Genomic DNA, 26758 nt, shown 5'->3' on the forward strand with positions numbered 1-26758 from the left:
GCATCTCACAAAGATTCCATTAAGCTCAAACACCGCATAGTTATATTATTTTATAAAAGAGTACCGGTACCTTACCTACGGCCTTCTTGGTCAGGTCACCAAATGATACTTTCTGAATGTAAATACTTGGTTTTAAAAATGCCAAAATCTCTTTTTTTATTTGACTGGATGGCAAACGAGCAAGTGGGTCTCCTGATGGTAAGAGATCACCACCGGCCTTAGACACCTGCAACACCAGGGGGATTGCAGATGCGTTGTCAACCTAGAGGCCTAATATGTGATACCTCAAGTGCCAGTAATTTCACCGGCTGTCTTACTCTCCACGCCGAAACACAACAGTGCAAGCACTGCTGCTTCACGGCAGGATTAGTTAGCAAGATGGTGGTAGCAATCCGGGCGCACCTTGCACAAGGTTTCAAAATTGCTTTAAAAATTCGAGGTTTGCCCTCGATTTCTCTAAGATCCCATCATCAGATCCTGACTAGGTATCAATGGGACTACCTTGGAAGTGTGTCCTTAGAACAATAAAAGATTTTGGAATTCGGCCCACAATTGGCGGAGTTATCGCGTAATAAACACACGAAAAAAAAACACAGACGAATTGAGAACCTCCTTTTTTGAAGTCGGTAGAAAATATTGTAGTTCATCCATATCCATGGACCTCTGCAAAGTAAAGCTTGAATCAATCAATTATAAAAAATCTGGTCATTGAACGAATATTTGCTCTACCTTGAGTTGAGGCACTTCCTATACTTATCGCGCCGGTCATTGTTATTAAATTAATGACGACCGGATAGTGGTGTAGACCCTGACTACGAATCTTGAGGTCCCAGTTACGATGCTCGGTGGGGGCAGATATTTGTATTAAAATATGAATGTTTATCCCCGAGTCTTGGATATTTAATGTTTTTATGTATTGTCCGCAAAGTAACGCCTGATTCAATAAATTATTTAAAATCGGCATGCGTAGCCGTGCAGGCACGTTTTGAGTCTAACAACTGGTAGCTGGTAGCATGGTGTACGGTTGTGTCACTCTGAAGAGAGCTCTGGTTGAGTTCGAAACGCGTCAGTGTAGTGTGGTGGTGGTGATAGATGGGTTTGTGTGATTTGTGTGTGTTCTTACAGTGTGGAGGTGGAGGAACTGCATGAACACGCATATTTTGCATAAGCTTAGCTATCGTAAGGTCGCGGGTGAGCAAGGCAATTCTTTTAGTTCATTGGTATGGACCTCCGCAAAGTAACGCCTGATTCAATAAATTATTTAAGAATGTTTCTATCTATTTTAGTATGTTTATGCGTTGCGTAAGTAGTACCCATAGCATAAGCTTTGCTTACTTTGGGACTAAGATATTTAATGTCTAGTGTGCCGTGATATGTATTTTACAAGCTTTTATTTAGTTTCACCTGCCCGTTGACTGTCTGTAATCAAATCTTGCAAGTTAAATTCGACCAACTTCCAGTAGTTAGATTGACTTGTTTGGTAAACTTATGTTAATTGCGTGACAATACAATAATCTGGTAGTGACGTCATGGTGGTCCGGCCAGGATCGTCTCCACAGGACGGAACTCTTCAACGGTTAAAGGCATCGACTTGAAATTTGTTATGCAAATGTAGTTTGGGTGACAATACAAGTACAGTCAGCAAAAAAAGCTTGTATTAAACATTAAATCTTTAGCAAAAACTAATTTATTTATTAAGATTACTTACACACTATCCACTTTCGAATTGTTGTTATAAACTGGAGTCTTTTTTGCGAAACATTTGAGTTCTATACATACACTGACTTCTGGCACAGACCAATAAAATAACGTCATAAAAACTAAAGCATCAAAAAACAACTTACTGGAATTTATATTAAAAGAAAACAATTGAAATTTTATCGTCTCAGTTTTAAAAGTAAATCATAAGATTAAATGCAACTTCATAAGGACTTGGCAACTCGGTCTGCTTTTAACGTATTCTAATGGGTTAAATTTAAAATTCCCTGTAGTTACTGCCTTTGGACGTCATAGCCTGCAATCATAGGCTAATGACCTCGGTCGATAATGCTTCGTTATATAGATTGCTTTTTATCGACCACTAACCGCTGCTGTAGGTTCTGTTATGTTTTGTCTTTTTATCTAACACTAAAGTTTAACCGCGGCTTTGTAAGCGTAAACTATTCGATCTGGTACATTGAAATTTATATCGTGGTCTTCATTGAGGTTGTGTTAAGAACAACTGTCCAAAATATTAACTCTAAACCCAGCGTTTGATATTTCAAGTTTTAATCCCTACCCCGTGGAAATATCGGGATTAAAAGTTGGCCTATATGTTATTCTAGACGTGCAGCTATCTACATACCAAATTTAACGTTATGATTTTAATTTAATTTACTTACTGAATTTAGTTTACCCTAAAAAATGTAGATCTATGCTCTGTCCGTCGCAGGACAATTTTCCCGGTGTCTAGTGGGTTTTGCCGCTGTACGGTAAAAATTCTAATAAACAAAATATAAGAGGTAATGGTGGATGAACGATGACAGCGCCAATCTGGATTAAACTTGAATATCATCTAGATGACTTTTCAATGTGTTATTTACCTGAACTTTTCGCATCGGCCACTAGCTTTTCTGTTTCGAGGATAGTACGGAGCCAATTGTTATTCTTAAAGATTAGAATATTGTTCTTGATAAAGTCATCACATCATGATGTTTGGAAACAGAATCATTACTTGAGTGTACCACAAAAAGTATTTTATTGTATCAGCGTGACTATGCTTAGATCGAAAGGCTACGAATAAGAATAAAAGAAACTGTACCGCGAACGTGCACGAGTTGAGAGACCTCAGACAATATGCTTTAGCTCAGTTAGTATTATCTTCCTTTGTGAATATTTTATTACCAAAATAAAGAGCACAATTATGCATTGTATTAACGTTACGTAAGTAAAGTAGAGTTTACTTAAAATTTAAAACATTAATGTCTTTCAGGAATCTAGTGACCGCTACAGATATAATTGAAACGACTTATTTCAGTTGCCCGTTCTTTCCAGTAATCTTCTAATATGCTATTGAGCCATCGTTCTTCGGGCAGTAATAGCAATAATATTTTTATTATCCCCACCAAAGCTGAGGGTTTATTCTATAAAATACAAGGCGCCATAAAAGCGGCGAGCACCAAATGAAGACGAGAACCCCAACGACCTGTACAGGCTTATCGAGATTTTGCACTTAGTCCAAATCCCTTTTTAATCTGACTCTGTGCAGCGATTTAAACTTTGATTTCGGCTAGAGTAAGCGACACGAATTAAAGTCTTAGTCAGTGTTCTACTTTCTTGAACTGTTACCGTTTTGTTTTTAGTTAACCAACTTCGAAAAAAAGGAGGTTCTCAATTTATATTTTTTTTATACTAAGTACCTATTATATAACAAGCACAATAGATATTATTTAGCTAAACATATAACCTCGTGCTAAGGCATTGACTTCAAACAGAGATTAGTAGGTAGCGTACTCAGAAATATAATAATATTTAAATGACTGAATTATTAACATAACAAAATTCCTTTTTAATTATTTTCGTCGATTTATCCAAGTATTTCTTAAATGTTTTGTAATTGGACGTCGAATTTAAGATAGCAAGTTTTGTTATTTCCTGTGGCTGCAAAAAGTTATTGACATCATAATTAGTATATCTTAACTCCGCTCAATATTTAGCCGGCATTTAGTGAGAGTAAGATTAAGTAAAATTTATTTAAGTATACGTATGAAATTCACATAATTTTTCTCATTTTTATGTCGCTCAGGTTGTCGATAAAAAAACACAAAGAGAACCCTAAATACGAGTAAGACTAATTTAAAAATAAGACACTTGCGCATCGGTTGCGCAGTTTTTCATTTTCCCGGGAACTTCTCTCGATAACTGTACAATCAACGGCATTAATATTCAAAATCCCTAATTACTTTGCTTTATTTTTGTACGTCTTTTTTTTTTTTTTTTTATTTGTATAATTTCAATTACAGCGCATTAGTTTTTACTGTAATGCTGTAATTTTTAAGTGTCAAATTTATAAATAAACAAATAAATTATGTATGCTACAAAGACGTCAAAAACATTTATAATCTTTATGCCGCTAAGGTGATCTTGTACATTATAATTGACGCTATGGCTGTATAGATATTTATACCCGCGACTGTGCGTTGCTTGTGCGCCACCAATTTGCTAAAATGGTAATTAAGGAACGTGTTCAAAACACTTTTAGGGTAAGGCCGCGAAACGTTTTAATCGCGGTCTCTTTTGTGCTACCAAATTCGACGAAAGGTCCATATATTAAAACCAATTATTTACTTGGTAGGTACTCATGTTTGGTAGCAAAAAAACCTTGTAACTCGATTTTTATCTACTTCCAATGGTTTGATTGACTTAAAATTTGGAAAATACATATTTTAAGTAGAGAGCTTCTATAGTAAGGCAATTATCAGCCCAAAAACTAAAACTAGACAGACAAGACTAGTTGGAACCTCACGTACTAAGTTAGTAGTTCAACTTGTACGTATCGTTCGTTCCGTTTTGTGCGCACACGTCACGTTTCTTTTTAATTAGAGTAAGTATACACACGACAAAATGACAGTCGCACTGTGTTGGTAGGAAGTCGGGTTGAGACAGAATGAAGTGTGTAGAAACGTCTGGCGTATGTACAAAATGCGATAATTTAGAATTTAGTGAGTTTTTAAGTTCAGTAATTTGAAGGGTTCAGATTGATATTTGGAATTGAAACTTTCTCCTGTTATCGTTTTATTTTATATCCAACTAGCTTTTGCCCGCGGCTTTGCCCGCGTGAAATTATGCATTAATTTTTCCCGGGATAAAAAGTAGCCTATATGTCACTCTCGGGCTCATAAACTATCTCTATGCCAAAAATCACGTCGATCCGTCGCTCTGTTTCGACGTGAAAGACAGACACACATACAAACATACAAACACACAAACATATAAACACACACACTTTCGCATTTATAGTATTAGTATTGATGTATTCTTAAATAAATTAACAGACACTTCTCCTTTGAAATAGAAAATCCAGTCTCTTTTCTTGTGAAAATAGAAAACAAACGTTTTTTTAACCCCTTGCTATATGGTTTCCGACAGTACATAAGCAAAGCAAATCGAGTCGTAAGATAAACGAGGCGGGTTCAGCATCGAAAACGGTTGGGGTTGCCAGGCGTGAGTACGAATTGTTAACCACAAATACCAAAAGTTTTAGCATTCGGTTTTTTTTATTCGACTGGATGGCAAACGAGCAAGTGGGTCTCCTGATGGTAAGAGATCACCACCGCCCATAAACACCTGCAACACCAGGGGTATTGCAGACGCGTTGCCAACCTAGAGGCCTAAGATGGGATACCTCACCAGTGCCAGTAATTTCACCGACTGTCTTACTCTCCACGCCGAAACACAACAGTTCAAGCACTGCTGCTTCACGGCAGGATTAGCGAGCAAGATGGTGGTAGCAATCCGGGCGGACCTTGCACAAGGTTCTACCACCTGTAATGCGGATTCGACCCTCGACCTGATACACCTGACTTTCAATGGGATACCTTTCTTTAGACAAAACTTTTAGACATCATGATTCGCGACCAATTGTCGCTTCTAATTTATGTACGAAATTACTATTGTAATCGACCTGAGGACAAGGCGCAATGGTGCTTATTGGGGGAGGCCTATGTCGAGTAGTGGACTGCTATAGGCTGGTGATGATGATGATCACAATTTGAATTTACCATGAGCTTTTCGGTGAAAGAAAACAGGATAAAACAGTGAAGCCAATCAATGACGTGTGTGAAGTCCGCGATCTATCCGCGCTGGCCCCACGTGAGAAGTACAGCCCAAGCCCTCTCATTATGAAAGAACGCTTGTGCCCAACAGTGGGACGTGTATAGGCCGGAGACGTTAATGATTGGCTTTATAACATTGATTTTTAACACAAAGAGACGTTTTAAATTTCGAAGTAAAATTTACGGATCCACATCGGCTCGCATATTTGTACTTGTTGAAAGTCCGAACGTAATGTTTATCAGAATAATCGTTTGTCATAAGTCTCTTTTCTCTGAATCTAATAATTGTTCAGAATTATTATAAAACAAACCTAGCCTAACCTGTAGTTTTCTATAGGATGACCATTTAAAATTTTCAGAAAATATTAGGTTTCAGTGAGAAAAAGATTATGACAAACGATGATTCGGACAAATTACGGTATGACCAGCGAAAAAACTTTGGCGCTCCTAAAATTTGCACTAACTAAATATATTTTGTTATCTACTAAATACGTCGAATGTAGATCTATTGAATTACACTGAAAACTGAATATGTATGTACGTATATAAACCTTAAAGGCGAATTTATCCTTTTAAATTTACCTTTTAGCTTTTGACTTGACGAGAGTAGCATTTAGTTAGTTACCACTTAAGTGTGAATATATGTAAGTTTTAAACACTTTTAAATTCATATATTGTGTCAGAACTAGGGATAGATTGCGACGTAAACGAATAGAAATTAAAAGAGAGCGCCACTTTATGTGTAATCATCGGAATTTTGATATGAAAATTGAATGTTAAACGTATAAAAATTTAGTTCCTTTTCCGTCCGTTTTTTACTATCTTATCTCGTATTCTAACACCAATTTTCTCTGGACTGAGTCACGCAACTGGTAACCCTAGGCGCGAGCCTATTCATCAGAGCTAAGCTCGTGGCCGCGACGCAAGTCGAATACGTCGCACGAAGTCGTTCGTCACATGCGTGATCCGATTCACAACTAAATCGTAAAATCGGAAACCGTTTTGGGGTTAAGTAGAGTTTTAGAGTCTCAGTAAAGATGCTACGTGACACAAACCTGGTCAGAATGCTGATGCCATAAATTGTCGTTTTGTTGACGCTTTAATGACTTGCCAGGATTTCTCTATCGCATTTATAACAGAAAATCTCATTTGGATGGATAAACAGATAGATAAAATGTTTATTTCGTACAGTCACGATATCAATAATAATATCTGCCACAACGGACCGTGCAAAAATATCTCAAATAGCTCGGCTCTAGAAGAATAAAGTCGTATCAATTTATGCACGATTTGTTGTGTCAAATATTGGTGTTGGTAACTGTACTGCAATCACAAAATCAAGATTACAAGATACAAAACATCAGTTCAAAGTTAAAATAAACATATTCTATTGTCTGTGTGCACTGTCATGATGCTAAAGCTCATAGGAGCAAAACAGTGATATTATGAGGACGTATCTGAATATCGAAAATTAATATTATATCTATAGTTAAAAAGTCGACGGTAAAAAAGTTAGGTACGGTAGGTTTTCAATTTTACCACGAGCTTTCCGGTGAAGGAAAACATAGGGAGGAAACCTACACAAACTTGCGAAGCAATTCAATGGTGTATGTGAAATTCCCAATTCGCACTGGGCCCGCGTGGGAACTACGGCCCAAGCCCTCTCATTCTGAGAGGAGGCCTGTGCCCAGTAGTAAGACATATAGACTGGGATGATGATGATGACTAAACCTTAAAGTTAGTCCGCTTTTTTCTACTGAACCTGAAGTCAAATCGGGCGGACAGCTGCGCCCTGCGTCTGGCTGAAAGAAATTCACTGCCAAATGAAATCGTTTATCTTCAAACGGAATAACGCATGATGTCTGCCATTCCGCATGCAGATTGGCCTTTTTCAGCGAAATTCTCACTTTCTTTGTGTGGCAAATGGAGATATCAATGCTCGTTCAAACGTCGAATGTTAAAGGGCCGCCGTTTTGTTTTCATTGAACGTTTTATTTCATCTTTAAATAAATTATATTCTAAGTGTGTTTTAATACCTACAAATACATATCGTCGAATCAAAACCAGGTTAGGTACTTCCCGATGCCACAGAGTTATGAAATTTAACAAGAGCTTGATTTTGGATTTTTTCAAGGAATTGCTATCAAATACAAGCATGTTTTGCTTATTTTTTTTTTGTTTCGAACCCCCAGTGCATGAGTTCGAATCTCACTTGGGCAACTGTTTGCTCTACCTCTCGGTTCCGTTTAACTAAACTAGTATTGCCGCGAGGCAACTCGGGTGAGTTTAGTTTAAAAGTAGAAATAACTGAATAACATAGTACCAGGGCAGCATAACAAGTCCGGTATCATTTCGTAGCGGCGTACAACAGCCCTCGAGGCGCTCTCAAAGCGAGTGCTTCTCGTATCGCGGACACGGACACCGGGCTTCTAACCAGTCACGCCCTCTTTCCAGGGCCCGTACAATAAACGTGTCTATACTATGGTATCCTAGTACTCGTACCGTGTAGCAGCTATGTAAATGTTATGTGCAGAATAATAAGAGAATTAGGAAAGGTGCCTACGTGGGTGCGTTAACAATGCTGTCACCTGTCTTTTACAATTTGCATAATTCAAAGAAAACCCGTTCAGTATTTCAGTGAACATTATGTACACAAAGCGACCATTATTCTGCATTCATACGCGAACGCCCCGTCCCGCGGCGGAGGGCTCATTTGTCAAAATCACTGGGTTTTTGTCCGTCTCGCTCGCGCCCATTTTCCTCCTCATTAACTTTTAAAATGAAGCATTTAACAACAGACTTTATTAATTTGTCAGTAAAATATTTATATTTTGTTACAGATGACGATAAAGTGAAGTGAAATCTCCCCACGTCGATATCGTAAAAGGTAAGGTGATAAAACCGAGCGGCATCGAAGTATCGCTTTGCATGTTTCTTGTGCTCTACGCCTCTTTGACTATTTTTACGTCACTTATAATTCTGGAGTTTTAATATACACATCTAAATTTGAGACCAGTAGCCGATTAATAGTTACAATATGGAGATTGAATAACTGGATTGGTATCGTTTTATGTTATTCGGAGGGTCGTAAAGTGAAAAGTTATTGGTGCTTTCCTGATATAATTCCCGTTTTATTAGGCGGGTACTCTTTTAGCTGCTGAGTATCTTCAATTAATGATATTATTCAATTAAAAAAATAACATCAGATGCCTCTTAAAGCAGACTAATTAAGATTGCTTGACGTAATGGCATTTCAAAGTATGGGTTGTGATATGGGTTTACGTCTTTTACGTGTAAACCACAAACCAATGGTTGATTTGTTTATGCGGTTTATCGTGTTCTAGTAGATCAGGGTAATAAAATATCACCATTTCTCTCTAAATGTGAATTTCTCATCTCGTTTATTTTAAGTTTTCTCAATCAACATAACGGCAACACCTTTTAAAACCCAATAACCATATTTTTTCCTCCACTTGCGTGATCCGACATCGTTGTCCGATATGTAACTTGGACTTAAAAAAATTAAACGGTTATTTGTTATTCCACTTAGGTTATTTGTTATTACACAAGGCTACGCGAATCTTTGATACCCGACGGTTTTAGTCTCTAAGCGACTAACACAATGCAAATTCATGGAGGTTTGTGTACAAAGGGCCTTAGTTTAATCATCAACATAACTTTGTTTTTTATTTATAAGTAAGCTTTTTCCCGCTACTCTGTCTGCAGAGAATTAGTTTATCGCTATCCTGCGGGAACTATGCAATTTTCGGCGATAAAAACTATTAGTATCAAACTATTTTCATAAATTTCATTTACATTCATTTACTTTACATCGGCTTGGCAGTTTAATCGTATAGAGATATCAGACAGACCGACATTCTTTCGCATTTGTAATGTTAGTAAGGATTTATTATAAACTAATATATAATAGTAGTTACGTACCTACTCGTACCTACTAATTCGCGTGGTAATTGCGAATAAAAAAAATTGTAGGTACAGTAGGTACCTATTTTTATTACAGTAACTTCAAGTGACCCTTCTCGTTGCAACTCCTTGGAAACTGCTACAACTAAACTAAACACCCCTTATCTTTATCAAGAATTGGAGAGCTTTCTAACTATATTCGAAGTACCTACCTAACCCTTCTTCCGTTCATATTCCCATGGTTACTTTGATACGCCAGATGATGACTTTAATAGTCCCATAAACTCATGTTAAGATTAGATATTATTAATGACAGGTTTTATTGAGTTTTAACCATGTTAATTAATGTTGCGCCATAAGGTTGCGCCTGAAACTATAAAAAATATCTTACACCTATTTGAACTCTATTTATCTACGATTTCAGCCATTAAAATCATCCTGTGAAATCGGTTCCATTTTAAATGCGGACCACATTCTTCGAAAATGTCTCTGTAATTTTATTTTCTTTTTATTTTTTTTCACATTCAACATAATAGCTATGCAAATAACACAAATGTTGCGCTGTTTTATTTTTATTGTTGAAGTAACTTGACTCCATTGTGATAAGGTTTAGGTAAGTAAATTAAGCATTAAGTTTAGTTGCATAAAAACGAGCACACATCGTAAAACTTATTTGTTTACCTTAACTATATTATCTTCCACTTTTATAAATAAGAAATATTAACAAAACTAGGTGCTTCAGTCTAATTTTGTTGAAATTTTAGCTGGTTTCATACACATACTATGGTTAAGAGCTGGTACACATTGGGTGCTTTGCAACCGCGCGTTTCAAGAATCTAGATGTCCCGAAAAGCTAAACAATATATTTGTACCTTCTGGACAAAAACCGAAATGCCGAGTAAAGTGCTTTTTCAGGAATGTTCTAATATTGTAAATTATTTCATTATAAGAAATGATAATAATATAAAAAAAAATTTTCAAAATAAAGTTAATGTATGTTCCGATGTATTAATTCAGTCATTTATGTTAACACTGTGGTGTTTGGTATTAGGTTTTGTATATAATTTAGAAATACCCTAATGAACACGTTCTATCATCTTTTTTCCAGAGGGTAGAGACAGATTGTATTCACGTCAATAAGTCTTTATTAGAATTTGTTACATTTTTCAAGCTTCTAGCAACCAAACACTGCAGTCACATCTCAAACGGTGCAAGATTCGCAAAACAAATAAATTCAATACGGCCCCGGTAGATTTATGCCGTTGCCGGTATAAATAGCGATAGTAGGAATGTAATGACCGGGAAGGCCGGGATCGAACCAATTCCGGGATTTAATTGATAGCGCCATTAACACGAGGTTGACCACACGGCGGGCAAATCTGAAAGTCCCGGGACACAATTCAGAGTCACTGACTACGAAGCTAGCGGTTGCGGGATCGATCCCCGTGACGGGGAAATATTTGTATGATGAATACGAATGTTTATACTTTATCTATATATGTATGTCTATCCGTTGTCTAGCACCCATAGCTTTGCTTAGTTTGGGGTTAGGTCGATTGGTGTAATTGGTTCCAAAATATAGTTATTGTTAAATAAATCGTCTCAAAATCACCTTAAAACAATTATACTTTTGATAACATGTTTCATCATCATCATCATCTGGAAGACGTCCACTGCTGAACAAAAGCCTCCCTCTTAGAACGCCACAATGAACGACTTTTCGCCACTTGTACCGGTTGCCCACAAGTCTCACAATATCGTCAGTCCATCTAATGGGAGGCCTGTCAACGCTTCGTCTTCCGGTTCGTGGTCGCCACTAGAGGACTTTCCTCCCTAAACGGACAAGAAACGATCGGATAAGATATAATGTATTAAATTTTAATAGTAGGTACATTTAGTGACCTGTACCAAAAAGCAGACATTAAGTCAAAACCGTCTTGAAAATGGTGCACTGATATAATGGATACTAAACCTAAATTAACATTCAAATATTCAGACCAAAGTAGAGCTTAAATTTTATAATAAACGCACCAATAATCTTTCACCACCACAGGACCATAGTATCACTCTCTCCATGGTCACCCTACGCCTAAGTTTTCCGCCCCGGGCAAGGGACTAGTTGCTTCTCTGGCAGTTAATCTAATGACCTATAGCCGGCCTTATTGTTTTTGTCTTCATATCCAAGTCATGTCTCAAACAACGTAGCAAAATCCATCACAATAGTTTGTAGAATTTAGATAAATTTAAAAAACAGGGCCTTGTCGCATCAAAAACTTGTTTATTTACAGCATTTTCGGTCAAATAGAACAGTGGGGAGGCCTCTGTCTAATAATTGACGTCCTACGGCCGATATTATGAATATTGAAATACGAGTATAATACATGCCAGTTTACTATAGTGCCCGGCACTATTTATTTTATTCCTCTTAATGGCGGCCATAAGGCTTGGGCCAATGTCAGTTAAATTAAAGATAAATATATTCTTCTTATGCATGTTGTACGGTGATTGTAGTTTTTGCAACTTGATAGCAAAATTCCAGAAACCACGCGGAGACCACTTGCGCATTAAAAAATGTCAGACACGAGAGCAATATAGAATTTTTTGATCACTGTTCACTGTTAAGGTTAATCGCCGCATAAAACACTATCAAAATTATACTTCAACTAGCCAAAGAAGCAGAAATACCAAAATTAGATATCGTCTACATCCGCCATGTTCGAATGCTACAAATCGAATCTGCCCGGCACTATGAAGTTCCTGAATATTGTTAATGTCACATTGAAAAAATAATACTATACTTACTATTTACTCTGTCGCACGCAACAAGTAGGTAAGCATTGCATTTTTGTCTATGATTCATATTGTTACTTCATAACGGCCGTTGACTATAATAAAATGATGAATGAAAGCGAAATATTTATTGTTATTGTACACGTTCAAAACTAACCTTCCTAAGTTACGTCTAAAAAAAAAACATTTTTTAACGCTCAATGTTTGTTTGATTTTTGCTAAGATCAAATGATGCATCATTAAATATCAGTAAATTTAATATTTTAACCACGTTCGTTGTACTAACATAGTCTTAGGAACATACTATTATTATTATTATTGGAGAGATTCAGTTTAAATTTTATATAAAAAAAGATCAGAAGACTATGCTAAGGTGACTGGACAGTCACCAAAAAATTTATTTAGTAGTCTTGTCTTAAAATATATACCAAACTTTATTGTAATTCCTTCCAACTATTACCGGTGCTTTGAATACCGTTGATTATTTTATTTTATTTCATGGTTTTAACTAGATAATCATAGTCAGAATAATTATCATAATCATAAATAAAATTTATGATGTGACAGTACCTACAGATAATAGTCAAGAAATAGACAAATATATTAAACTGTATGTAGATCCAATAAACCCAATTATGTCACATCGAACCACGATTGGCATGCAGGCCGCATATACGATTTGCTGTATCGGATACGGCATGGCGATTTAGATAGGCGTGAGTGTAGATTGCCGGATAAAACAAAAGGTATTTCCAATATTACACGTTTACCAAGATACGATGTGCCGGTTTGTGTCTTTAAGCGAGCATTTCTGGTAGTTAAATATATAAAGTACATAAATAAAATAAAATAATTCAATTTTTTTTTCAATAAACATTTGATTTGATTTTTTTTTCTATGAAATACATAACTGCGAACATAGAAGCTCCTCCTTTTTTTAAGTCGGTTAAAAAGAGAGTAAGTTAAGGAGAGATGTCGCCCCTACACTATTTATGTCGCACCCTTTGTTACTGTGATGTTAAAATACATACATATAATAAGTACCTACTTATGTGTTTGGTAAAAAAAAATATAATAAGGTTTTTTGCTGATATCGTACTTTTTGTTAACTGTACTTATATTATCATCCAAACGTAGAAGAAATTCATGTTAAATAAAAGCATGTAAAAAATCTAAGAAGCAGTGCCGGATTAGCCCATGAGCAAATGAAGCAATTGCTTAGGGCATCACGTTTTGGCGGGCACCATAAACAGCACTAAAAAAAATTTGCTGGCACATAAAAGGTAAGGCTCGTTACGGCTACTTCTGGATGGGGGGAGGGAGGAGGGGCACAGACGTGGATTGCTTGGGGCATCAAATACTTAGTCTTACTGCTAAGAACCAATTGTTCTACGAAAAGCATAATACTAAATGAAGCCGCAGACTGATGTCCATTGTCTCTTTTGTAGCTTCTCCACAATGCGATTTTAAAGGTGCCCATTATTTACTGACGTTTAAAGGTCATATGTCAAAAGGCCCATGACCTTGCGCTGATACAACTGAGTTTCGGTAACGTCAATCACTAGACCTCTGACTTTTCTCTCGTTATCATTAGGTACCATCAGCCAAATCTGCGGTCTACCACCCTAAAGTTGATAATTGTTTTCATGTCACAAAACAATAATGCCAATAGACGTGTCTGTCAACTTGAAAGTTCGACTTTAGCGACATATCCATTTGATAGGAACTTGTTTAAAAATTGATAGATCACTTATTTGGCTGATGGTACATCTGGCAATAATTGTGAATTAAACTTCCGAGATTTTGATGAAATTCTCATAAGGATTCCCGAAACACATATTTACTTAGTTGTTCTTGTATTATTGTATGAAGAACATCTGCGCAAAACGTTATGCTTCTCTATGCGTCTCGATTGAGATTTCAGGGTCTTGCACATTTCACATGCGTACATTCCGATTAGGTATATAACATTATCGGGATAAAAAGTAGCCTATGTGTTATCCCACATATCCCACCATCTACATACATATTTCATTCAAATCAGTTGAAACTTATTGACTGAACCAAAGCCTGAAAGACAAACGTTAGTGTGTTTGTATACGCACACACATTACACACACGAACTTTTCCCTTTAACTTTTTCACTTGAATGCGAGGAAAAAAAACAATGTTTTGTATACTTTTTAAAAATTTACGCTCGACTAATGAACAGGCCATTTGTTCAAAATTCAAATAGCAAAAAAAATGGGTGCGCGGTTTATTATTTTCTTTTATTGTTTATGAAGCGACATTTTGAATATTTTATTGCATATTTAGCCAACAGTTTCAAAATTGAAAATTATTTTAAATCTAATTGGACTATGCATAATAAAATGAATTAACCCTTAACATAATTGAATAGATTCATATTCGTCATCATTAATTGCGTTTCACGAAATTAAATCGTGTTTTATTTTATAATTTTTGTACAGGTTTTGAGGTTATTTCCACGCCTAAAAATCTTCCATTCACAAACGCCGTCTGGCTGTTTAGGGGTTTCCAACGAAAAAAAAAACTTTAATCTCTAGAGAATAAAAAGAAGCTTTAGCCCCGATATGCAGAGAGTAATATAACAATTTAAGAGCATGAGAAGTGAATAACATTTTCTCCTCTAAAATTATTTAGGTACTTATTCTACGTTTTTTAGTTAACATAACAGTTGACAATGTAACGTTTTCTTAGCTTAATCTGACCTGAAAGTAATCCATTTCTAACCTGCACCCACCGGGAAATAAACAAACAACGAATATTTCCAACAACTCTAAAGTCTGCTATTATAATTATGAAACTTTTGACCGTACAAAGGCCGGTTAAATTTTAACATAATCCTATTGCGTTTAATCAGAGCCAGTAATTAATTATGCAGTGTCAACGTTGTTTAATACGGGCAGGTGTAAAGCGATACCCGGGTACGGGAACTTGGTAAAACAGTGCAGGGTAAAACCGGGAGCAGGGGAAAATCGGTAGGAGGTAATTTGAGCGCTCCATAACACAGCCATTAATCTTCTGACCGAGAACACTTATAGTTTTCCAGTTTTTTACTCAATTTCTTACAAAAGCTTTCCGCCTGTAACAGATTGTGTTTCCGGTGCCAATATTCGTTGGCTGTTGCTACATTTTAGTAGTAGAAAGGAAAAATTTACGAATTTTTTACAACAACAACAACGAAAATAGTAAAGTTTTTTTTAATTTCTATAATTATTTTACAAACTGACGAATTAAAATGTGTCACCTAATATTATATATAAATATACGTACTTATGGCTTTTTAATATTTCACACTAAGACAGACGGCTGAAGGGATTCGGGTGACATTTGACACAGCTTATTAACGGGATTAACATACCTTAAGAAAATTGTACCTATAGTTACTGCGGAATAACGATAAACACTTAGAGCTCGCAATGACAGAAACGTAGATACAGATAATGTGTGCGCTTAAAAAAATATGTACAGTAATAATATGTAAACGGTTTTGTTTATTTATTGAACAGATCTATCGGCTTTGAAAAGCGATAATTGTCCGTTATACCGCGGGGTGTTAAAATCCGGCTACAACGTTAAATCCGGATTTAGTTTGCTTGTTTAGGATGTTCAGTTATTAGCGGGATGTTATCTCGCCCTGTTTGCTTTCCGAGGATCTGTTCAGGGAACATTTTATAATTCCCAACAACCGTAAAAATCTAGAGGTTTGTTTGATAACGCAACAACAGCATTATCTAATTTGCATTCTTCGATATGGGTATAAGCAAACACTGGGATATTTGCAGCTGGTGGTCCTAAAATAACATGTACATTGCTCTGTAAAGGTGCTCTCTTGTTTTCGTCGATAAGTACCTACCCAAAGTTGACTATACGTGTATAAAATAATTACGAGCGGGCGCGCCACCTGATCGCAACGATAATGCCCGTCTGGAAAACAAAAACAAAAGTGTTTTAGCGAACTCTCTCAGTTTTCCACAGTCGGCAGCCGTTACAATATTTCTAAGCGATTTAGCTGACGCCTTCGACGTCTGGTGCTTATTATGCACCATAACTCGCGCCCCCGGCGCTGTACGGTCTTCTGTATACACATTTGCCGACTGATACGTTATATTGCATTCTGAATCGTCCTCGTAGCGATATGAAGTTTAGATTAATGTTACGACGCTGTCTACGGTTATGTTTAATATGAAGAGGAACTGTTTTATGGCCAAATGCAACAGTAATAATGTCAGTGATTCATTTCCTGGTATTAAGGGAGATATATGAGCGTAGTAGCAGTTTTACGAATATTTCTAAAATTCTTCAGTACCTACTGTGACAATGACAATTCTATTTCACATTTTTTTCAGTGATCCATTTACGTTACTCTACTGATCTGAGTCTGACTCCTCGAGTGGAACTTTCTGACATTTTCGTAATTTTGTTTCAGGGCACAAATGGAGAGTGAGCGGGGTTGTAGGGTGCGGCGGCGCTGCAGGTGAGCGGTGCCCGCAATGGCAGGCCGCCTGGCGGCCGCTCTGGTGGCGGCGCTGGCGCTGGCGAGCGCGCGCGCATACCTCGTGCTCGTGCCCGACTCCGCGCCACCCGGCAGCGCCGTACTCGACGCCGCCGTCTACAAACTCGGCTCCGAACGCACCTACACCATAGACGTCCACCGCACCGCCAACTTCGTCCACCACGTTCTCCGAGTCAACCGGACCACCGGCCTCGTCACCCTCCGCAAACGACTGCGATGCGATGGCGTCCTCTACCCCAACCTGTTCACGTTCTACGTCGACTCCACTTCAGAACGAATCCGCGACATCGATTACTACAGCTTGCCTGTCAGAATACTAGTCACGGGCGAAGACTGCAATCGACGGCATGCGGAATTGTACGACATCGATTTCGATCGTGTTTACGATCAGAGTGATTCTGCTATGCAGTATGAAGACGAGCAAGTTACGCGGGATAAAAGAGCTGTCATTTATCCGGATATCATAGATTGGAGGTTGTTAGAAGAGGAAGAATTGGTGTCTAGTCACTTTAATGTTCTGTCCACGGCGTACCCGTGGTCGAATTCGATGTTTGAAGACGTCGCTAGTAGAAATAAGAGTAGAAAGAAAAGATCTCATTCTGTAGTACCCTTTGATATGGCCATAGACGTAAAGATTGCTGAAGCCAAACAGTGGATATCGGAGACGTATGCCAGTTTTGCTATACCGACAACTGATCGGTGGCAAGGGATATGCTTGAGAAGATCTCAATACGTGAACTCACTGACGGCGTTCTTGCCTCGGACGGTGCAGAAAATGTGCAAAGTTCAATTCTTGGATGTGAGTGACCCTCGGTTTATGATCGAGAATAGTCAGGGTGATCTGGTAGCGCGTAATGACGAGTGCATAATGGAACCCATGTGGAAAGTGTCGGTGTTGTTTACGTTCAACTGTGACAGGACTAACATCGTTGATTCAGATCACAGGTTAAAGATAGTGTACCATCACCAGGAACTGAACGATACAGATATAGCGAGGAGAGTGAAGAGAGAGCTGAGAAACCAGTCACCGTATTTCGAGCAGGCCTTGTACGTGGCGTCTGTGGCGGAAGAGCAGCCGACAGGAGTTGTAGTCACGACAGTTAGAGCGCGGTAAGTCCACTCTAAATATAGGTAGGTACTAAACAACTGCTACATGCAAAACAGTTATGTTTTTTATTTTAACGCACAAAGTAGCTAGGAATAGTAACTTTTGTAGCAAAATTCTGGCAACATATTCAAGACTAACGACGTCAAAGGCGCCGAAAGCCGTTCGTGAAATTTTAACTAAAAATATATCCCCGTAGAACAATTCTGAAATCCGAAATGGCTCCCAAGCCTTAGTTACCGGTTTTTGCGGCGAAACGTTCCAACAACTTTTGTTAAGCAAAATTGTGTTAAAAGAAGCTGGAAAATCTACATGTTCGTTTACAATGTGGTTTCTTTGGCGCCACATCTGGAATCCTACTATCCTACTAATATTATAAATGAGACAGTTTCTGAAGATGTTTGTTACTCAATCACGTCTAAACCGCTGAACCGATTTAGATGAAATTCGGTGTACACATAGTTTAAATCTCGAGGAATTTTTTATCCCGGAAAATTGCATAGTTCCCGCGGGATAGCGATAAACGCGGACGGAGTCGCGGGCATCAGCTATTACTGTAATAGAATAAACGAAGTAACGCTCAATCTGTTTAATCCAGGCGTTGAAGCGAATTAGCAACACTAAGCAGATAAAAGCTCAATCGGGCTTATTTCAACTACCTGCTCCATCTGAGCTGAGGCTTTTGAATATTCAGTGTACCTATCTTGAATATAAGCGAGCGGCTTAAATTAACAAAACGGGGTCACTGAGTTAGATACGCGCAGATACCGATTTAAACTATCCGAAGCTTTGCTTTCTATAATAAATGCAATTGTATTCACTAAAGGAACCTAATATTTTTTTTTATTCGACTGGATGGCAAACGAGCAGGTGGGTCTCCTGATGGTAAGAGAACACCACCGCCCATAAACGTTGCCAACCTAGAGGCCTAAGATGGGATACCTCAAGTGCCAGTAATTTCACCGGCTGTCTTACTCTACACGCCGAAATGCAACAGTGCAAGCACTGCTGCTTCAAGGCGAGCAAGATGGTGGTAGCAATCCGGGCGGACCTTGCACAAGGTCCTACCACCTGTAAATAAGATAAAAAAAATAAAGAAAAAATATATAAATGTATACAGATATGAAAAAAGTAAAGGCATATTAAAGGTAATATAATATGAAAATCTAGGCTTATCATGCACTTAGATTCGCTCTCCTGTTACATTGTGTGTATCAGTTGAAAAAATTATGTATGTATTTTAGTTATTTCCCATAGGAATTCCCTAAAAATACATCGTTATTCCTGTGATCCATCAATCTGCATATCAAATTTCATTCAACCGTCCAGCTGTCTGCGGGAAAGAGTATTAAACCTGTTAAACATTGTGTGTATGCTATCGCTAAATCCACTAATAAAACAATTTTAATTCCAAGTAGGTACTCGTAAGGTACAAAGTATACAAAAATTTAAAGGCTCTTGGTCAATGCCTATTTATAGAATAACTTTTTCAAAAAAAAATACAAGCTTTTTCTGACTGTACTTATTGACTGTCTTTGCATTGTCATCTAAACTATATGTATTTCCGTACCAAATTTCAAGTCGATACCATCAACTATTAACCCTTTACCAGGCGAAGGGATCTATTCCTCCCACATCTTATATCGGTTACCGTAGTCAGGTTTTAACTCCAAACCTCCTACAAAATATTTTGTCGATCCCTGAAAATAGTATTTTATTACCTTCATTCACAACACGCTTCTAAATCGCGTAATATATCTTTGGCAGCCGTTTAGATTCACTTGAGCTCTACTTTCAGTAAACTACGGAGAAATTGGAACACTTTCCTTAATTTCTATAATACAGAAGTACATAGATCGAATATTTTTTTGATATTTTATAGATTTTGAGAGTTGAAAGGTAATGTAATCTAAATATTCATGCATTTTTGTGTATGACCAAAATTAGGATGTGAGTTGACATTATCCCATGGCTTTATTAGAGTTTAACTGTGCGGGAGCTATTCTTCCCATGGCCCGGTAAATTGTCTTGTCGTGTCATAAAAAGTCGCGTAAGTAATAAAACTGTTTTTGTGTTCAACCTAGAGCGAATTCATGTACCTAGCTGTAAAATCTCCTTTTATAGACTTTCCCTGAAGAATAAGATGTGGGAGGAATATATCCCTTCGCCTGATCAAGAATATAATAAGACAAAATCGAGTATGACAGTTAATTACTTAGACAGGCGATGGGATAACCGTAACCCACATTTTTATTTCTGGTTTAAAGGAACATCTCCGACTTTCGTAAATACATTTTTTACAAGGCGTTAAATACGGTTGTAACAGCATATAAAGTACGTAAGAAGACACGCTAGTTCTAAGGGGCCTGGTAAAGGGTTAAGGAATTCCGTCGGGTGGAGATGATCCTGGCCGGACTACCAGGATATGTCATATGTATGTCAGATTATTGTCACCAGATTTAAATAAGCATGCCAAATTTTTATTCAATCTAATTTGACTACTGAGTAGCAAGATTTGATTTGCATACATACAAACCCCGGCTCGCACCTCTGAGTTTTTCGAAATTCATGTGCGGAATTACATTTGAAATTTACCACGAGCTTTGCGGTGAAGGAAAACATCGTGAGGAAACCTGCACAAACCTGCGAAGAAATTCAATGGTGCGTGTGAAGTTCCCAATCCGCACTGGGCCGCGTGGAACTATGGCCCAAGCCCTCTTGTTCTGAGAGGAGGCCTGTGCCCAGCAGTGGGACGTATGTAGGCTGGGATGATGATGATGATACATACATACATAGCAAGTTAAATAAAAGCTTGTAACTAAAAAAAAGCATTTAATCAAAATCCTACGTAAGCGTCGGTTTCATAAACCATCCGGTTTAATTGACTGCAGCTTTTATGAACTCATCTGTTTAACGCCGCGGCTAGGGTCCGTAGACAATGGCTCAATGACTACGGTAATATGGTTTTAACGTGGCAATTTATACAGATGACGCTGTGGTTTTTGCCAGCATTACAACGTTACAGTCAGGTTAGATGCATTCTTTAAGCGCTGTTAGCTTCGGAGAATAATGTTGCTACATTGGCATGCGTGTGATGTGATGGTTAATAGGTAACAATGCAAAATGTACCTAATGGTTAATGGTTATTAAAAAAAAACTTTGTTAAAATGTGTCTGATGATGATGTGAGAAAGTTTGTGTGTGTGTGTGTCTATGTTTGTTATTCCTTCACGCTGAAACAGCTGGACGGATTTGGATAAAATTTGCCATATAGATAGTTGGACATCTGGAATAAAACTTAGGCTAAGCTAGGCTTAAGCACTTGGGCTTTTTATGCCGATATTACCAAGATCGGGATATTATCCCTAAATTTCAGCCGTTAGGATTAGAGAAAACTAATTTGCCGTGGGTATTTTTTGCGAAGTGGTGGCCAAGACTGGGTCGAAGAACGGTGGGCGGCCCGTTGGTTGGATGTCATCTGACAGTCGGTTGGTAAACTGTGGATGAGACTAGCACAGGACCGGGCAAATTGGCGTTAAAATGAATTGGCTTTTACCCAGCAGTGGATAGATGTGGACTGATTTGATTGATTGATTGGGTATTTTTTATGCAATTTTAATAAAATGTACGATGTAATTTTTAGGAATTCTCATGTGAATTTAGTAAAATCCCGGAATTTCTATTCAACTACCCGATCTAACGATACACAGGTGTCAAGCCGCGGGTAAATTCTAGTTGAGCTACATTGCTACATTGTTGATAAAGTGGTCATGGTCACTGACTGAGGACCAGCACTGAACGCTGAAGACTCTTGGCAAAATAGTGTGGTGGTTTTGCCTTGCCTTCCACACCGCAGAGCTAATGTTCGGAGTTCGTAGTTAGCAATAAAGAGCACTGCTGCCCACTCACATCAGATCCCTCAGCCGCCTTTACGACACCCGTGAGGAACATTTAAGAAAAGTTTTAAATAATACGAGAATGTTTATTTGAGGGCTGAAAGACGGATTGTTCCAATATGTTTTTTTACAAAACCATTCCAAATTTTCGTCTTGGGACAGTTAGTATTATAAATAGGTGAGATAAAACAAACTATTCTCCTCGATGGCCAAGAGCTGCCAATTCCCTTCAGGATGCGATAAGGAGGAAGAGCAGTGCACCCTAAGCAATTAGTCATTTATTTTATGGAGCCTTGGTTTTTATAGAAACTCTTTGACCAGCGGCTAATAACGAAAGGGGGATTAAAACTGTCTTGTCTCTCCAGTATGTATTTATATATATATTCGGGCACATAATAAACAAGCCTAAAGGCTCGCCTTTGTCGGACACGACATGGAGGACATCATATATAGTCGACCAAGAAAATGCTTTACCAATGATAATGGCAGTTCCTACTTCAAAAATAAGACAATGTTGAAAAAGCCTGAATGGCTTCGAGAAAAGTATGGTACGGCCGTGCCTTTTGTTTTGTTTTGCTCGACTTGGCGGGGGCACTACCGTGCCCCCAGATAAGGCTGATTGTCATATTGACTTGTGAGTAAAAAAGGCTTTGAAGTTTTAAGCGCTTCAAATGGCATTAAACCTTAGAGTGATAAACCAATGTCTTGGTCGACTTTACTGTATTTTTTTCAAACACATGCCCACAAAAGCCTCCATTGATAAATAATCACTGTTCGTTTGATAACTACCTAGAACTTTCTTCCAAGTTCACCCCACACTGTCACGTTTGATTCAATTCTCCGTCAACTGTCGCTATACATCAGCTTTCAAGAATCAAATGCAAGACTTCTCGCAAAAACGTTTTAGCCCGATTCATTTGTTATGCAGCCCCCCAACAAGATAGATGCTTTTTACGTCAATTGACTCTGTCAATGTCACCTCGGGCCCTCCGCTTCGGATAGATAGGTAGTTCATCCGGATTCCCCTAACGCATGGAAACTCACAATCAAATAAATTATTCTCACGCCATAATCTTTCTAAGTGACGTTATTACTCTGCAGTATTACGGAGCAGGGAACGGGGATTCCAAGTATTGTAGGCAGTAATGAAGATGAAGTGCAGTTTTGCTCATTATTTATTTAACGTCATACTTTACTTAGCTTATTTATTTAAAAAGAATGCTTCATGTAAGACTCAATCTTGATTATTAAGTATAATGTGGCTTAAAACGCATTGACCGTAAATAAATAGGCACCTAAGAGCTTTTGCACACTGCATTTTTTAAACGCGCCGTCGACACTCATTTTAGAAATGCATGTTGACAGCCCATAGAGCAGCCATACAACTCCTGTACGTATTATTTTTGTATCAATACGTACGGTGCGCTTAAAAAATACGGTATGCAAAGGTCCTTACAGAAGAGAGAAATTAATTTCAATTTAAATAATCTCATCGATGGCATATATTGTACTTTCTACTGCTGAGGGCTTCTTCTTAGATTAAAAGTGCTAAATACTTAGATGCATATATTTATTTAGAAATAATAATAAATGTATATATATTAGAAAACGTTACAAAACGTAAACAGGGACCGTTCCATAGAGCAGTTTGAGCGGCTCTTTGCCAAAATAAAAAACTTTGCACTTTAAAGGATGAATTTAATTCGAATTTATTCGAGCTGTTTAAATTAATTCATTTACGAAATTCAATAATTCATTTACGAAAATACTTGCCTTAATTTCACGATAAAGATGTAAAGACACATTTATCTTCAAACGAAATAACCATAGCTAATATCGGTATCTTGATAGCTCATACCGCGGTCGTAACGGCAAATGGGCCATCACGAATACTTATTACAACTATTTGTCCCATCAAATAAACTTCGGAATATTTAAGATGTTCATGGTGATATAAGAATTAATATAAAGGGTTTATGTCATGTAATAAAATTTTATGGATACTTTAAATGATTTAAAAAATCAGAGTGGGTGGAAAAAATTACGGCACTCTTGTTTTTCCAAACAAATTGATTTGATGAAACCTCTGGAAGTGTCTCTTGTCTTTCAAAAAAGTGTCCATTCATTTGATGACACCATCACACCACTACTAGTAAAGATAGTGTTAGTATTTAGGTATAGCAAATTTACACATGATTCAGATAGACTGACTCATCAACATGCAGCCCAAACTCTTGGACCTAGAAAACTAACATTTTGCCTTTTATGATGAAGATAAGGGCTAAGAAATTTTGCTAAATTCTCTCGAAATAGGTAGATAGTAACTAACATAGTTAATTTAATGTATTAAAGTATAAAATTTGCCCCGAGCTTTAGGGTAATGAAACCAGCTCAAGCCTGCGAAGCAATTCAGTGGTGTGCGTGAAGTTCCCAATCCGCACTGGGTCCGCATTTTGCGATGAGACTTGTACCCAGCAGTAGTATGTTAATAGGCGCTGGGATGATGATGATGTAAAATTGACAATGATCAATTGAAATCATACTAGACGTCTTTGTCCTTTGCTATCTCTACAGGCATTTGTGTAAATTCGCTTTTCGTAGAAAAAAAAACCTAAGCATGTGTCTAATTAAATTAAGGGGCTGTTTCACCATCCTCTGATTAGTGTTAACTGGCGGTTAGGTGTGATGCCGTCTCTATTTGTTTTGTTCGAGTAGACGGAGATGGCATCACATTTAACCGTCGGTTAACGCTAATCAATGGATGGTGAAACTTAAATATAAAAAAACTCAAATCATACCATTTACTCCAACAGGGATCCCGAGAACAGCCCAGTAACATACTCGATGTCGAGCCTGCTGGACTCGCGGTCGGCGGGTATGTTCGCGGTGGACGCTCGCACTGGCGTGGTAACCACCCAGGCCAAGCTGGACAGGGAGAGGCTCGACGTTCACTACTTCAGGGTCGTGGCTCAGGATGACACGTTCCCTCCACGAAGCGGGACTACTACACTGCAGGTGATCACTCTAACTTTCTTCTTTTTTTTTCAAACTCCTAGTTCAAGAGTAATCAACCCAAAATAATACCCCATTTTGATTTAGACTTTTTTCAATTTCTGGAAGGTCTAAATGAAAATGGTTTAAAGGTTAGGTACTTACTTTACAGTTAATCAAATAAAATACGCTTGATCTGACAATGCGGTTTCACTTTTATTATATTTCGACACAAAGCTTTTGTGTTAGTTGCAAACACAAGAGTTTGACGGCCGCTAACACGGGGGTAACCGTCTGGTTCTTTATGGGTCGTTGTCAAATTAACGACGTTGTTAAATGCCGGGACATCCTGGACTAGTCTGAGCACTTATTCAAGTTACGAGTAATGTAATGACACTAATAACTAATATCCTGTCTCATTTGGGAGTATTACACCGACTAAATTAAATATCAAGCCAGTACAAGAGCTAAGAATTAGACCTCTTTTTTTACAAAATTATTAGACGAGGACGTTTCTTTGGTTAAAAATCAGTACTCGAGTCCGCAACAAAAATTCGATGAACGGTTATTTAGGTCAAAATTATCAACAGACTTTAATTACTTACCTTAGTTGTGGAGTTGTAATGTAAATTTACTTTGATCATTTTGAGCTCCTCAATCTTACGAAAATACCTACCCTCTAAAGCGGAAACAGGACTAAACGGTTCTATCGCTTACTGAAAAAGATTTATTTCAACTAAAGATATTTATCACAGCAAGTCTGCCGAAATTCTTATTTAACATCTCGAAGTGTCAAATAACAGCCATCGTACGAAACACACCTCAATGTTTTGTTAAAATACTTTCACGCTTAAAATACTTACTACTCATTGAATCGTGATAAGTAAAATCTTGAGAGAGATGTAGGATATTTTTATCCCCAAAAATTATATATATAATTGTAGGTATAGTTATAGTTAAATATATATATGACCCGGATAACTCGAGCGCGAGCAGAGCGGCGGCGCGCAGTGCGCGTGTTGCAGCAGCCGCTGAGTCGCGTTGCTCCGAAGACGAAGGGCTACGGATTAGCCCGAAACATGTCGAGCTAAACTCGATTTAAGACGTGAGTTATCCGGGTCATTATATTTAATATGAGTGAGTCTCACGGTAGTTTCATGTTTAAAATAGTTATAGTTGCCATGACCGTGTAATAAACGAATTTTTCACAAACGAAATCGCGTTTAACTGCTGTTTAATATGAACATAATTTGAAGCTCTGAGCAGGATATAAGATAATTGAAGTCGCAGGCAACAGCTAATTAACTAAATATATAATTCGCAGATCAATGTGCTCGACTGCAACGACCATTCGCCGGTGTTCGAGATGCAGCAGTACGAAGCTTCGGTGCGGGAGGGGGCGAGCCCGGGAACTACCGTGCTCACACTCAAGGCAGCTGACCAGGACATCGGGAAGAATGCGGAGGTGAGTCCATAGTATAAGTGGAGTTTACCTGAGTATGTGAAGAGAGGTATCTCCATGCAGATGATATAAAAATGGGCCGAAGTACGAGGGAAGAGAGTTGGAAGTTTTATAGAACGATTTAGAATGTAGTAGTTTCTCTATTTGATGACTAGGTGGAGCTAGGATTATTAAAAGTACAGTCAAGGAAACTGAAACATGTACCAGGGTGGAACCTTATCATAATCAATTTGGCAAG

The 26758-nt window shown here is 37.8% G+C and overlaps 1 protein-coding gene across 1 annotated transcript in view; it reads left to right on the forward strand.

Moving 5' to 3' along the window:
• The window catches only part of stan (Protocadherin-like wing polarity protein stan), a 266412-nt gene that overhangs the window by 208912 nt on the left and 30742 nt on the right, over positions 1–26758 (forward strand). Inside the window, exons 4-7 of the mRNA XM_074095820.1 lie at positions 8654–8700; positions 16981–18177; positions 24881–25082; positions 26383–26523. Of these exons, the coding sequence (XP_073951921.1) occupies positions 17045–18177; positions 24881–25082; positions 26383–26523 (1476 nt within the window). The 5' untranslated portion in view covers positions 8654–8700; positions 16981–17044. The remainder of the gene's footprint in view (positions 1–8653; positions 8701–16980; positions 18178–24880; positions 25083–26382; positions 26524–26758) is intronic.

Source organism: Choristoneura fumiferana, chromosome 12 (assembly GCF_025370935.1).
Source record: "Choristoneura fumiferana chromosome 12, NRCan_CFum_1, whole genome shotgun sequence".
In the NCBI taxonomy this organism is placed as follows: domain Eukaryota; kingdom Metazoa; phylum Arthropoda; class Insecta; order Lepidoptera; family Tortricidae; genus Choristoneura; species Choristoneura fumiferana.